The 16,259-nt window shown below is 38.0% G+C and overlaps 1 protein-coding gene across 1 annotated transcript; it reads right to left on the reverse strand.

The window, feature by feature from the left end:
• Window positions 1-475: 475 nt before the first annotated feature.
• On the reverse strand, window positions 476-12,396 carry CMAS (cytidine monophosphate N-acetylneuraminic acid synthetase). Its single transcript, XM_068655175.1, has 8 exons — window positions 12,163-12,396; window positions 9,948-10,090; window positions 9,589-9,744; window positions 6,918-7,051; window positions 5,544-5,638; window positions 4,594-4,765; window positions 2,635-2,785; window positions 476-1,913 (listed from the first exon to the last, which is right to left on the reverse strand). The coding sequence occupies exons 1-8, from the start codon at window positions 12,321-12,323 to the stop codon at window positions 1,681-1,683; spliced, it is 1,245 nt and encodes a 414-aa protein (XP_068511276.1). The 5' UTR covers window positions 12,324-12,396; the 3' UTR covers window positions 476-1,680.
• Window positions 12,397-16,259: the final 3,863 nt, after the last annotated feature.

Here is a 16,259-nt window from a genome sequence, read left to right on the forward strand (position 1 = left end):
TTCCTGAAACCAAAGTTTGCAAGTTACTTGACTGTGAGAAGGTGAAGTAACTAAAAACTTGGCTAATTTTAAATGACGTTATTAAAGCTGAATTGTTCAAACAATCTGGACTTCTGCAATTTATCACATAGTTTATATGACTAAAATGATTTATCTACCTATAACAAAGTTCATAGTTCTGTCCAAAATAGCTGTTGTTATCCACAGAATTTATCTCATGCAGAGCCCTAAAACCTCAATGAAAGAAATATTTGAACAATAATTTAAGAGGGGATTAGTGCAGCTAATTCACCTTCAACTGTTCACCTGTTAACCTTACTACTAAAGGCAGTAAAATAATTTCAAATTTGAAACTTTGCTTTGTAAAGGGAAGTCAACACAAAGTTAATCAGAGAGCAGTAAAACAGTAGATGTTATAATGGGAAGAGATTCAGAGAATTTCATGTTAAGAGTCATAAAATAAAATGACAAACCATTATCATTCATCTCTGTAATAACTGCCTGTGTGCCAGTGCCATTTTATTTTTATTTTATTTTTTAGTATAACTCAAGGCTGAGCCTGACTCACTGGTAAATACTAGGATTGAAAACAGACGCATATTTTTAGTGTCAGTTATACAAATGTTTACAGTTCTTCAAATCAAAACAGGAAAAATTGTATTTTACATAAATACAAATACACATATACACCAATTTTAAATTAACATGCTAAAAATAGTCTGAATACATATTTTATATAAATATTTGTGGAAATGTCAGCTATGATTTTTTCTTCCACGGCCATTCCTTTTCCATACAATAAACATTAAAGAACATTTTCTTTACTTTTTTTTTTTTTTTTTTTTTAACTCATTAGTGATTGTAATAAAGACTTCATAGAAAGAAACAGTTTCTGCAAAGGAAAGATTTCAAAGTAAATGGGAGATTTAGTTCTAAATTTGGCAAAGCATTTAGGTATGTTAATTTAAGCACTTAAATAAAACCCAATATAAACAGATTCAAAGGTTAAGATGGCATAATTCCAAATGCTGCTTAATTACTTAGCTCAAAATTGAACACATGCTTAAATGCTTTTGTTAGTTAGTGTTAGTATTAGCTGGCTTTACAGTAACTAAGCTTTTCAAAATATAGGAAAATGTTTGGTAGTTATTTTACACGCAACTTCTCCAGCATATACTAAAACTCTTCCTTCCTAAAGATGTGTCTCATGAAAAGCTAGCACACAACCACAATATCATATTGAAGATAGAGGAAATGTAAATAACTGCACAACTGGCAGAACAAATTTTTTGGAAGTCTGAATTACATATCCACAAATCATAAAAAATCATTATTCCCTGAAAATATTTGTATTATGAAATAAAGATACATCATTCCTTTAGGACAAGTGTAATGATTTCGAGTAGGTTTACAAGACACCACTTTTTCTAGTATTTTCAATTGCACTTAACTGGCTTTTAAAATAATCATGAATACAATCACGGATACTAGCACTTAATCAGAATGGGATCTTTAATTTGAGGGAAACATCTTTTTAACTCTACTACTGTGTAAAATTTGAAAGGCAGCCATCCGTTGGGATTCAGGCTTACTGAGGGGGAAATGGAGAAGATGAAAAGTGGGGTAGAACGACTGCAGTGTTATTTTTTAAGTAATTCCTTATTTCCACTTCTGCTGCTCTCATTTTCCCCCTGTATCCTCTCCTGCTGAATTCACGTCTTCCATTTGCTTTCTTGCAGAGTTCACTTTTTCTAACAACAGGAATATGTGTTCTGCAAACTCTCGGACAGCTCCACAACCACCACTGCTTTTACAAATGTAACCAGCAGCCTTCTGAGCAACTGCACAAGCATCAGCAGGCACACCACTCATGCCAGCTTTCTTCAGGCATTCCACATCAGACTCTTCATTTCCTGTTGAGAAAAAATGACAGATATAAAAATACCACAAAAGGAGAAAAATGAGCCAAACCATCATTTTTCAAAATACTTATTAATAGTTTTCAGAATTTCTATTCTTGCCACAATTTTCATCTGAGAAGCTCAACAGCACTTTGCATATGTATTCTTAGAAAATCCCAGTGATATGTAGACACTGATCATACTTTACACATAATATTCAGGCAAAAGAATGGTACTACTAAGATGAGTGAAATTATTTGAGCAGCTAAGTAAGCATTTGCAGCACTTAAGTTATCACTAAAATGTAATTTTGTACATTAGATAGCTTTCAGTTTTAATTCTGATTTTTGTTTATATTTCAGAATATAACTCTACAATATTAATCTGAAATGAACCAGAAGGAATTCAAAAGCGTGAACCACAACTGTTTACTTGTTCAATATCGAAAGATTTTCTAAATCACACTACAAAAAGAGGTAAAACATTACTTGCAAAAGTAGACACTGATTCATTATTGCATTTAATATTTAGATTGTACCCCAACAGGACTTCAAATAGGTATTTGCTTTTGGTGGTTTTGTATTGTAATTTGCACTCTAATCCCACTATGTTTAGTGTATTAGCAATGGGCAAAGTGATTTTGAAGATGAGCAGTGCTACGAAGTTTGCATGTGTACGCTACATGAAATTTTACTACCAAAGAAAAAAGAAAACAAGAAAAAAAGAAACTGACCTAAGTAAGCAACTTCTTTCCAGCTCAAGCCAATGTATTTTCGCCAGTCTTCCAGGACTTGTAATTTATCTGTTGCATTAACTTCTGCTACACATTCCAGCTGCATGGCTGGCAGGGTTTTTGAACAATCTCTTTCAGAGATGAGTCGAACCTATTAAATTAAGTTAGAATAAATTTTAATTCTATATACAAGGGAAAAAAGCCATTTATGTTGATTTACAAAAAGAGACTAGAATTTTCAGATGTAGGCTTTCTTAGATATCAGAAGAGTGTTGCATGACTGGTTTCTTCGTTCAGAACTCAGAGTGGAAGTGATTTGTGTCCAAAAAACACATTACAGTCTTGAAATACAAGTTGCTTTGGGAAAGCGAAACAAACTGTAGGCTTCCTTGAGCTTGAGCACAAAACAGAAGTTTACATTTATCTTTTTAAAAGCAACATGTACCAAATAAAAATACTGGAAATCATGGTACAGTGCCACGCTCACCGTCTAATGCAGTAACATCTAACCTAAGCCAAAGCAGGGAATCAAAGAATTTCCAAGGAAAGTTTCAGCAGTTTTTGTAGAAGTAGAATATTTTTAAGTGTTTTTCCTGATTCCTCTGCCTAATAATGTTACCACATTAGTTACAGTAGGACTTCAGAGTGTCAAGAGACCACTAAACAGACAGAAGTGGCATGGCACATTAATCTCTGGAAGTTCATTCCAAATTTTAAATTTAGAAATGATGTACAATGTAGGCTAAAACCAGATTACTGCATCAGGATTTTTAAGGATTTCAGACACAATTACTCCAAGCTTTTTGCCCAAGTTGTGGACAAGCTTATCTTTGTTGTTGTTTATTGCTGTTAAATGCTAACAAGGATTTGGCATTAAGCACAGAATGAATAGGAGCAGTGCACAAAGCAAGAGTACACCAGAACCATGCACTAGAAATACAGCAAGTGCAGCACAAAGCCCAAGAGGTTTGTAATAATAAATTCCAAGTCACATAAGTATGAGAAAGGGCACCCAGAGGCAACAAAACAAACATTACAAGCCTCCTCCCTTCTGCCTCACATAAAACAAAGCTGAAGAAGTTTTGAAAAAACACATGCTTCATTCCACTACCCCAAGGCAGCACCAGCTGCACCTAAATATATCAGGAACATCTTGCCTAACCTGTTACAACAACAGAAAACCAAAATGAATCTGCAACAAACTACTCAGGGTTTAACTATCTTTGTCTTATCCATGCCCATCTCTCTGAAGGAAGCCGAAATCTGTACTTAGTTCTTACCCCAAGATTTAGTTCTTACTCTAAGAAATTCTTCTAGCTATACCAAAAGCAGCAGCACAAAGAGAAAATAACAGGAAGGCTAATTTTACACAATGCAAGCAAATAATCTGTTCAGCAGAATTTAGTAATAATAATAATTCAGGAAAGCATTCATATTACAGTATGTGTTATTTTTTTCATTTGACTTACAACTTAGGAGCACATAAGTTATGGTTAAAGCAACTATGTGGACAAAAGCAATTGGGGTTTAATTTCCCCTCTGCCATAAAAATGGCTCATCTAGGATAAACCAAGTAATTTGCCTGGGTATCCTTCTTAGGTAGCTAAGAGATAACAACCTATTCCTGCTTCGTAAAGCTGTTGGAAAAACATACAATTTATACAGCAGAGACATGTCACAATAAACAAGAAACTGACTGCTAGCTAATGGGTACGTAGACTAAAGAGCACACAATATGACTGGTGCTAGCAAAACACCATACAAATTTCTTTCCACATTTTTCCAGGACAAAAAGAGAAAGATGCCATAGCTGATATGAATGAAATGGATCAGTTTATCAGAATACATTTATTTTACTCTACAGAATCTGAAAACAGTGTTTGCCCCAACCCTGAACCAGTGTATCATACTGCTTGATCACATCATAAATAAAGTGTCATGCTTTAGAACAACACTTACCTCGATTCCCCTTTTCTTTAGCAGATTGATACCAACAATATCTCTATAATCGTAGGATACCATTTCCTTCTGATCTTCTGTGACATAAATGCGACCATTTGTCAGGCATCCATCAATACTGCAAACCAATAGCTTCACTTCTTTTAATGGTTCCTTGCCAAAATACCCAAAGCTAGACAAAGAAGTTATCTTTTTAGATGGAAGTTTTTGCACACTCAGAAAACAAACATTTCAAATACAATTGTGACCTTCACACAGAAGAATTAGCTTTGAAATTCTATTTTTTTCCCCCTAATGCCTTTTCTCATTACCTTCACTCTGCAAGTAGATTCTCCTTCAATGAAAAAAATATAAAGCCATCTAAGACAGCTCAGTTATATTACCCACTTAAAAATTAGGCATTCATTTCCCTAGCATAAAAGCTTATGTTCTATTAACACTTATGGCAAGAAAAAATAAAACGGAGTAAAGGATGAAAAAGGTACAATAAACACATCCCATTCACAGCTGCTATTTCTTTGTAGAGATACACAGTATCTGCAAAGGCAGCAGGCAAAATGTAATCAACTCATGCCTTCTACCTGGAGCACTCTTAGTCATGTGAATTAGTAAGCATAATCTAGACTGTGGAAACCTAAGACAACTCAGCTAAAAAGGCCAGAAATGATACTAACACATTGCTATGGTATAGTGAGGCTCACAATCCCTTAAAGCAGGCTGAACTTACATGAACTAGCAAACAAAAAACACATACAAACAGTGCAAAGGTAATTCAAATGATTTCAAGAAAGAAAGGAAAAATGATGGATGGAATTAAATTATTCAATTATATTTGATTTTGATTAATTTCTGAAATCGCAATTAAAAAAACCTACTTTATGAATTCTCATGATCATTCTTTGAAACAATGACCAATATTAAAGAAATGAAGGAACGAGACTTGCTTTTACCTCAGTACTCTTTGCTCTGCAATAGGCCAGTCAATGTCTATATCAATATCCACACTATGCTCAGCACGCATTTCATAGTAGGCCATTTTACCACCCTAGATAAAATAGAACCTATTACAATTTTCTGCTTGGGTTAATAAAGCTACAAAACTCTACAATTTAGTATCATGTAATGAAAGTTGGTTACATGGAAGTCATGCTGACTAGCTTAGAAGCTAGAGAGCCATCAACAACAGTATTTTGTCAGCTACACAGAACCAAGCATTTGAAACTTTATATAAGCCACAGTTAATATCTTCCTTGCACAACTAGAGGAAGTGTGCAACTAGGCTAGTATTCATTAGGTCATACTGATTCAATAGGTCTTTTAATGCAGTAAAGCAGTAATACCTTAGCACTGAATCAATACAAGTATGTTTATTTTTTGCTTTCTGTCTATGCAAAGACTTCATCTCAACTGGAAAAACATCCACCAAAACCCAGTGTGATTTAAAAAAAAAACTAAAAGCCCTGATCCCCTGATCCTCAGAGAGTTAGTGTCCAACTTTCAAAAAATGTGTAATTCAGCACAACTGTACAACTTTGCATCAATGCCTGCAAGTCCACACAGCACTATCCAGCGCTGCATGTGTCTATCCAAAGCATAGAAAACTAAAGCTATTACCTCTAGATTAGTAATGTATCTGCAAAAGAGCCAAGAATCTAGTATTCTGACATAACTAGTAAGGTATTCATATCACAAAAGTGGAAATACCTACATTAGGCTTTTTTCCAGTTGTGATGACAAATATTGGAAATTATCTGTAAAGACGGCAAACTTATCTAGCATGAGAAAGTTAAGAGACTATTTTTATAGACAAACAAAATTAAAGCTGAAGTAAATATGCTCGCTCTGTATTACTACACAAGGACGCAAACATCAGGAAAGGGAAAAAGACTGTTTAAACTACAGCACAAAATAGGCATAAGGCAAAATGTCTAAACTTGACAAGAATGCAAGTTTATAGATTCTATGAGAAGCCTGTGGCACTGCAGTTTAGTTTTATACCCTCAGTAACGCTAAACTGAATTATAAGGTATGCACTTACATAGCAATAAATCTACGTGAAACTCAGGTTTTTAGGCTTATAAGTATATACGGTTCAATATTATTTGTACAAATTTGTTGTGAAGGAGGCTGTAACTGGTACAGCCCTAACTACAACCAGCCCTCTTAAATTACAAATAATATGCTGTCCTAAAGTCAAAGTGCAGTTAGTAGATACTGATGGCATCAGAAACTGAAACACATCATTGAATTCAAAACACTCCGTGACAAGAGTAGAAGATACATTTTTTCAAACAGCTGTAAAAAAAAAAAACAGAAGCACTAACCTGCAAATAGCCCTTCTCAATCAAATGCCTCTTTGCAAAATAAAATGATCCATTTTCATACAGCTCCCCAGGCCAATCTTGCCTCCGGTACCGTTTTGCTGGATTCAGGTTTTGGGGCTCTGTCATTTTATTTTCTGTTAACAGACAGAAATGCCAAAATAAGTTTTCCAGAATCCCTGTTCAAAATCACTTAATAACTTTCTGTAACACAGCTTTCTGTTGAAAAATTAAGGACACAGTTCAGTCACCATCTTCTTTCATTATTATCTCTAATTTTTTAGCTTTATAAAGAATCACTGAATTGCTTGCTCTTTTTTGGAACTGTGGGTAATGAAGTGGAGAACTGTCCTGCATTTCTAGCAGAGCAAAATAAAGTTCTACTTTCCAACATAAAAATAATAACAAAAAAAAATCCTGAGATGTTATCATCTCCTAAAACTGATTTCTGAAAGTAGTAGGGGGATATTCTTCTAGAGTGTTCCTGCTAGTGTGAAGGAAATACCATATCCCTTCCATAATCTACCTTCTAGTAGACAATAGGAAGGGGTTTAGAGGCTAAACACACAAAAAAAACATTCAGCTACATACACCTAAAAAACAAAACACCCTAAAAGAACGGAGAGCTGAGAGGACCATCTTGAAATCTGAAAGGTGAAAAAAGAGCATAGAAGAAATCTTGCCTGTGGAAATATCTCGGTACTTCCCCAAAATACTTCCTATTTAGAGATATACATAATATTAACCATTCTTATATGGTTTAATCAGTGTCCACACTGATTTTTTTCACAAAATGATTAGTTCAGATACTGTCACATTTTTATTTTCTAAAAATGAATATGTTCGAGCAGTGCCTTTGAACAAGCAAGATCCTGTAAGATCTCACACTGTTAGCAGAAACTGAACCAGCAACCAGAGACTTCTGTTTTTAAGCCACCCCAATTCACATGCACAAAGCAGCTAAAATTCATCGGGTCTCATTATCCCATGAAGAAGTTAGAGGGTATTCTCAAAAACCCAAAACATCCTGAAACTTCCATATATATGAACTTAGTGTTCAATAAATACAACTTCGTGCTTAATGAAGTTAACATTCCTAAGCAGGGGAAGACATCTGTGTCTTTCAGGGTACATGAATATTAAACCTCAATGCTGAAAGAACAACAGAAATACACAGGAAGAGGTACAATCAGTATTTTAAATTAGTCTGAGAAGAGCACAATACTAAACTAGATTCTACTCAGGCAAATTGGTGTTACCTGAAACACTGTGTTCCTGAAAGGCAAGCTGCTTTTACCCTTAAGCTATGAATGTTTTCAAAATTTTTAGCTTGTTCTCCGCATATGTATGCTTTGCAGTTGAGTAAATCTTTTGCTACATTAAAAGACTTCAGGTATCTTTTTGCACTAAAGAGCAATTTGCTCTTTTAGGTAGGCGTCCAGGCTTTTTTATTGTAACAATTTGAGGATAGATGTTATTTACAGAGGTTGATACAGGTTACCAAATACCTATGGAGAAGTGGTGGCACACCATCATTTCAAAGCCACATGGTACATCCAAATGAGATTTAGATTTTCAGATGTCCATCTAGCATCTCAAGACATGAAGTGGACTTTCACCTAGTCATCTAAAATACAAACCACCGAATCCTACACTTCTATCCATGATTTTGATATTCCTCTTACACATTTATCAATAAATTTTCCTCCTCTTATGAGGAAAAAGGAGTGTGTTCATGTTATCTGTTTATTCTAAACAAAGGCCAAATTTTTATTCCAACATACCTCCAGTATCAACATTCATCTACTTCGCATTTTCTTTTACAGCATGACACTTTGTGAACTCACAAAAAATTACATCTGAAACATTTTAGATATCAACAGAATAACATTAGTATCTGAGTAACATATTTATTTTTAGAAAATAAAAACGTGACAATATCTGAACTAATCATTTTGTGAAAAAAAAAAAAGGAAGCAAAAATTTCTACTTTAATCACAGAAACAGAAGCAATGTAGGGAATAGTTCTTAGTACAAGCACAGAAGATACTTATCTAGCTATGATAACATATAAGCTTTTTAAGTAAAGTTCAGTCCTGAGTCACCTTGGAAAGAAGAATATTTTGTCTAGGAAAAACAGTAATTTCTGTATAAGCTACTTGACTTCATTCCTTATGAATCAAAGGCAGTTTGCAATCTCACTTGAGTCAGCTGACAATTTAGCAGGCTGAAAACAACCCTAAGCCTCCAAGCTATGAGGTTGCCATCCGGTCTTGACTAAGATTTAGCTCACGTTATTTGCTACTTATTAGCTATTACACAGTAAGACTAAACAGTTCCCTAGTTAAGACAGGACGTCAGAGTCATGTCCACAAAAACATCAACACCCACCAAGCAGATGTTGACATGTAAAGTTTAGGGAAGTTATTTTTTGAGCCTAGACAGGATAATAGTATTTTCATTTTCAGCATCTTAAGATTGTCTGAGCAATGATCAGTAATATTAAAACAGCACTACTTAAGAGGAATCTTAAGTGATCTTAACCTTCCAAAGAAGACAGCCTATGTCTCTAAAGGCCCTTCCAGATATAAATGTCATCGGTACAAACATTAAACACTTCAATAAGTAAAACTTTGATTAATTTTAACTGTAACCAGAAACAGATAAATATTACCTCCTTTTTTTACCTCGCTCCATCTAAATTGATGCCGTCTCACAACAGAGAAGACAGAATCAAAGCCCTCTTTCTGGATCAGATCTGCCACTTTTATAAGATCACTGGGATGTAAACAGGGAGATGTTGCTTGAATATTTCCTACAATATCAACCTCTAAAGAAAAATAAAGAAACATTTATGAAACAATGAGTATTTTAATACATACAACCCCAAAATGTGGTATGAGTGGATGCCACAAAAGGAGAATCTTTCCAGCTTCAACTTACTACAGGATTTACTTATTTTTCTAAATACTAAGAGCATCATCCTTACAGGGCTACAACATAAAAGCTCCGCATGTTTCATTACTGATTTACCCTGATGATGATTAAGAAACTCTCTGATAGCTTCTAGAGAAGTAGAGGAGTCTTGAGATACTTCAGGGCTTCGACGATGAACTTGGGCGCCAAACTGCTTTGCAACCTTCTCGATTTCATCGTGGTCTGTAGAAACCCACACACTGTTGGCAGACAGTGACAGAAATGAATGATTACATAGAGAACAACACCCAGTACTGTCCACTTGTCTGCTGTAATCTGCTAACCTGAACAACTCTCTGTACTGTACCTGGCAATGAAAGCAACTAGTTCTTTTATTTGTGTGGTAAAACTACTTGTCAGTCCAACAAAGCACTTTTAACAACAGGGATAAAACACACACACATTCATCAGATTGTACAATCTAAAGCCTGGGTTGCATTTCAATTTAATTCTGTAGGGTGCCTGATCTACCACATCCATAGGTATCTTAAGCAACATAAAATTCAAAGTTGTAACTAGAAGAAAAATCTATTGCCAGCATGCCACAATGTTAGGCATGCTAAAAGATCATTGTATTATGACTGGTTTGAGTGATGTATTCAAAATCACTGCAGAGTTCAGAAACAAGGCTAACAGTAAGTAAAAATGCCACTCAGTTAGACAAATAGCTTATCCTGCAATCATTTTAAAATCTATCAGTTAGGCTCCATACAATCCCAGGGAAAGAACTGTTCAAGTTACAACTGTGTGTGTTGTGGCACTGAAAACCTTCAATACTAGCAAGGCAAGACTGTTGTGCGTCAGAGATAATAAACATTTACAAAAGGAAGGACAAAGTCTGAGTATCATGTGAAGGTAAACACTACCTGAATACTGCAAGGTGGCTGCTGCCATTATTATGACAAAAAAGCATAGGAGATGCAGAAACAAAAATGAAAAAAACTTTATTCTCTCAGCAATAACGGCATTCTCAGTGCACTGCACATAGCAAGTGGTGCTTTAGTTAAACTTTTCCATTCAAAAACATCATGAGATTATCAGAATCTGTGTATAACAGTGACAGCAATATCAAATCACACCCGCGTAAATGAATGCAGAAGATGTATTTTCTGTAACCTCTTTCAGGGTAGCTAGTTTAAACATACCCTACCCATTTGACTAACAGTGTTTTGCTGTGTAATGTGTACACTGTCAGCACAGCTGCTTCAAAAGGGACTTGAAAACCCATCACACTTTCATCTAACACACCTGTTATGACTCACTCCTATCAGGAAAATTCAAGTAGAAACATGGAGGTCACTCAAACCCTCATATTCATAACAGGTTGTTAAACAATATGGATTCACCTGCATGAAGTTATTATCAATGATCTAGGTCAGAAATGTTTTAACTGTTTCTTTATTAAAAATAAAGCCACAGATGCTTACTGTACTTTTCAGACTATGGTAAGGTTTTATGGGATAACAGTAGCTATGGGATATGGCAGATTTGTGCATACTTCCAGCTCTGCATCTGGTCAGGCTACATTTGTACACTTTACTATAAAACCTGAACTTCAAGTCCCTGCTCCTAACATAACACAGAAGGGTTGTACCAGGAAGTTGCACCTAAGCGTGCTACGTACCAAGAGTATCCTAACCACGCACTAGTTTTGATTACAGTTACTAGTACGTGTGAGGAAAATTCTCATGTTTCTTCTGGTAGAATGAAAGAAATTCGTAATGCCCACGTTCTTAGCACAACTGATGTATTTGCTTCTATGTGCCTAATGGTTGCTGCCAAAGTTTCACACACTTTGCCACAAAGTGAGCTCCTGCTTCTGAGCACACAATTATTTCCTTCTCTTTGGCAATTCTGGGACTTTCTCTGCCTCCACGACTCTGGGAACTTGGAGAGGCTGACAGAAGCACGCTCCCTCAGCCTTACACAGCGCAGGCAGGGGGATGATTTTACTGCTGTCTTCGCATACATAGCACGAAGGCACAAGGAAAACCGAGCAACATTTTTTGGGCACGCGCAGCACTAGGACACCCTGCAGGACCACAAACGCCACTTGAGATGTCGCAGCTCTGTCACAACGAGGGCAACCAGCCTCGGGCCACCACCCCTGACACCCTTCCTGCTCCCGGCTCCCCAACCCCCGCAGCCCCACGCTGGCTCCCGAGTGCACAGCACCCCCCCGGCACCGACCCTGCCTGGGGGTAACGGCCCCCGCCCACCCTCACACACCCGGGGGGGTTGGGGGGGGGGGATGCGGAGTGCGCATGCGCACCTGTGGAAGACGCCGGCGTCCAGCGCGGCGCGCAGCACCCAGCCGACGAGCGGCACGCCCGCCAGCAGTTTGATGTTCTTCAGCGGGATCCCCTTGCTGCCGCCGCGCGCCAGCACCAGCGCGGCCAGGTGGGCGCGCGGCCGCGCCTCGCCCGCCTCCATGCCGGGCGCCCTTCCCGCTACTGCGGCTGCATGATGGGAAGTGTAGTCCCGCTCCGCGCCTGCGTGTGCGCGAGAGGGCGGCCGTTGGGCGGGGACGTGAGGGAGGCTGGGAGGCGGCGTGGCGGCTGGGGCAGGGCGGGGCGTGGCGTGGCGGGGCGGGGCTGCCCTGGCAGCCTGGGGCTGAGCACGCCTGCAGGCCGTGTCAGGCGTGCTGCGTGGCCCTCAACTGACTGGATTCAGCAGCTTTCCGTCAGCTGCCAGCATAAATCTTCAAACTTTCACGTCCTTCCCGTGGGGAGAGCGCCGGCAGAGGGCAGAGTAATCACGCCGGAGCCTTTTGACATGAGAACATAAACCAGTCCTCGCTTGTTTTCCACCTGCTAATAACCGCGTTAAGCGTAAAACTACGCCCCAAGTTCTAAGAATTCACCTCTAGAAACCGGATGGATAAGATAAAGTGATGCACTACCAATGCTATACTGCCACAGAGGAAATTGCTTTTTAATACAATCTGGAAAACAGGAAGTAGAGGCTGTTGAGCAGCATTATGAAGTCAGTCCTGGAGACTCGCGTTCTCAGTCCATCACGGGAACGTGTCCCACATTTTGCTGAAGTTGTCCTCAGGTTATCTGAGATGTGTCACAGAGCAGATGGAGCTTGTCTACCGCTGCGAGGGGAAACACTCCCAGTTATATTCAGCTCTAGGCACACATTAAAAAGAATAATCGCTGAGGTTTTGTTCTTTCTGAAGAGGACATCTGTTCAATGAAACACAGCAAAGAGATCATATGCTCTATTAAATCTCTTTCTGAGCTTCTTAGATAGCTGCTACAATAATCAAAATGCCTACACAATAAGTAGGATACCTGCCAGAATAATCAAAATGCCTACAAGTTAAGTAGGAATGGGTTGAAAAGATTTGTCTTTTGGTTCATCACCTTGTGAAAATTGGATGATTTAATAGCAAAGATACTTGAACTTCATAATTCAGTTTGGTACTTTCTCATAATCCAGGGATATCCTAAACAAGGAGCCAATTCTGGTTCACCTTTTATTTACAAAGAAAAGAAATGACATTAGAAGATCTAGCATGCATCATAGCTTTTCTAGATGGGGTGCATCTAGTAAGAATTTTTATTACAGGTCTGTACATAATTAAAACCTGTTTGTATTTTTCCCTTCACACCAAAAGCACGTCTTTTACTCGTGGGGCTGGAATGGTCCTCAAGTTGATATCTTAAATACTGTTGCCTTTCTTCATAGACATGTACCTAACCCAGTCTTTTAGATTATCAGTACTCCAGGCAATCTTGAGAAACATATGATAGCAAAGCCTTTCCTAATCTTTACTGAATCTTCCTTTCTGCAATGTTAGCCCATTAATTCATGTCTTATCTAGAACAGATATTCAGAACAGTTTTATTTCCTATCTCTATAACAGGCATATGCATATTTGAAAATAGACACCATCTCAATTCTTAGACTTTTCCTTTTTAGGAGCAAGTTACCTTCATTTAGTTCAAATCTTCAGGCTTCTGATCATCCCCATTATTCTCAAGAATGCTGATAATGTAGGACTCAAAATTAAACAGAACATTGCAAGTGAGAGAAGCATAAGTACCAGTACCTCATGTACCTTGAAGGTTGTATTCTCATTTGTACATCTCTAGTTTTCCTTTTCTTGCACAATATTGACGTAATTCAGCCAGTGATTCACTTTGGCCTAAGATTTGCTCCTGCAAGAGCTGATACATAGCCAGATGCTTCCAAGCTGTGTCTTTGCATCTGGCAATACCTGCCCAAATGCAGTATCTTGCATTTGCTCCTACAGCAACCAGTTCTGTCCCCACCTTAAAATATTTTCATGTAAACCATGTTCCCCTAGTTTATATGAAAGACATGTGCGACATTGTCATGACTTTTAACTAAAGATATCCATCCTCTTGTAGCTGTAAGCCTAGTTTTTAAGATTGACTTTATAATTATTTGACTTGTTCGAATTAAGCTATTACTGACTGTTAGACTAATGGCCCAAATGCATCTATATCAACATTTTTGTTCAAAACAAGAGTACACTTCTGAATTGAATCTCAAAGCACATAAACTATTACTGTGTCACACTACTTGCTAAAGCACGTTTGGATAGTTTCCAGGCTATTCCCCCCACCCCCACCCATTTTTAACATATGTGGCATTTTATGCTTTATGGGCTTGATAACACTGAGATTTCAGCAGACAGCTGATTTAGTATCCAAAGATGAAACTCTGAGCTAGTCTGAGTATATATTACTAACCTAAACATATTTTGACTTGTTTCTTCTGTATTTGTACTGGCAGCTTGCTCCTGAAGGGACTGTGTGGGTTATAACACTCTGAGATAAGAACATTTGCTATTCTAATAATAGAGCAGTGGAAAACAAAACAAAGAATACAATGCTATGCTTTCTGTTTCTTTGGAGCATGTACTCTGTTTTATGTAATCATGAAATGGCCTGCAGGCACAGGTTTCCCAGAATGGAGGAAAGGGTTTCAGCTCTCCCATCACTGCTAGCTAATGCAGCACACATTCCCACATCACATAATGTGGTTGTGGTCTTGTGACTGTACAGCCTGCCCACCCCTACTCCTATCATGTCCAACTATCCTTGAACAATGAGCCCCAAACTGGCTCATTTCAAGGAAATACTGATAAGCTAGCAAAAGTAGGGGGAATAAATCTATTTTAAAAACATGTTCCATGTCATGCTATTCCACTGGGGATAATAAAATCTGCAAATTTCCTCTCTGGCCATAGTTCAGTTGCTATAAACTATCACACTGTAGTTTTGCTTTAGAAAGAAGTCCATTCATTCACATCTGTGCATAAGAGCAGGGAGACAAATGAACAAAATTGAAGGTATTAGGTAGATCTGTGCTGAGCTGTTACTGTGATCACTGTTCAAAGGTTATGATCTACTAACAGGCAGCACGCTGTGGACCTTAGCACAATGCCTATTAATCTCTTGGATGTTTAGAGCAATACTTTGTTACGCAGTATGTGACTATTAAATACAATGTGTTTCAAGCATGGCTGAACAAGAAACCTCATCCTAATGAGTGCCGGGGTATGCATTCAAACTAACATCCTCTGAACGGCCAGTTGTGACATCTACCCTGCCCTCCATCTTCTGAACTGCCAGTCAGTCATGAGTCTGTTCACAGTGATTGCAACACTGTTTTTAGTCTGTAAGATGGGAAAAGTGTCTAACAGTGGTTCTCTGAAGCTCACATTGGAGCTTCGTGAGTCAGAGCCTTTCTGGTATGTTGGTGAAAGCCTGACTCCTTAATAACAATGGTAAGACTGCCATTGACCTAACGGGCCAGGAGTAAATTTGTGTGCATGAAGTGTAGTTCCGTGTCAGTAGGGCCATGCAGGTGGCTCCAATTGCAGGCTCCTATTTTTTCTGGGACATACCTAACTTAATAAGTGCTACAGAAACAGATCAGAAAGACTGTGAAATGAAAAGCATGTGAAATGAAATGAAAGCATGTGTTGGAAATCTCTGACTCAGAATCTCCCTCAGATTTTGGGAGATTCTGCTACATCTGGGTCATATGGAAGTTACTCTTTCTTTGCCTTTCTCAGGTACAGGAAAGCTGAGAGGCTCAGATCTTGCCTTCCCTGCACTGAACTGTGGATACCTCCAGTGGAGTCTGTGGAGTCAATCACTAATGCTAGGGTCAAAACAATACAAAGGAAATAAGGAATTGGCCTCAGGATGACGAGCAAATCCCCTGTTCTTGCTATTGGAAGTTTCATGCAAATTTTGGGCTGTCCATACATAAGAGCTAGATAAATAAATATTAACATGGGTTTATAAAAAAAGCCAACTCTCAAGGGTCTAAGAATTCTCTAAGTCACCTCTGAAAAGCAGACTGAAAGGAATACAGTTGCTT

Source organism: Anas acuta, chromosome 1, assembly GCF_963932015.1.
Source record: "Anas acuta chromosome 1, bAnaAcu1.1, whole genome shotgun sequence".
In the NCBI taxonomy this organism is placed as follows: Eukaryota; Metazoa; Chordata; class Aves; order Anseriformes; family Anatidae; genus Anas; species Anas acuta.

Coding starts and splice junctions, on each gene's coding strand:
- CMAS (XM_068655175.1), bottom strand. CDS start 12,323: ATGGAGGCGGGCGAGGCGCGGCCGCGCGCCCACCTGGCCGCGCTGGTG. Junction 4,766..5,543: donor GCAGAGCAAAGAGTACTGAG/GTAAAAGCAAGT, acceptor TTCTTTGTCTAG/CTTTGGGTATTTTGGCAAGG. Junction 1,914..2,634: donor GAAAGAAGTTGCTTACTTAG/GTCAGTTTCTTT, acceptor TTTTCTCAACAG/GAAATGAAGAGTCTGATGTG.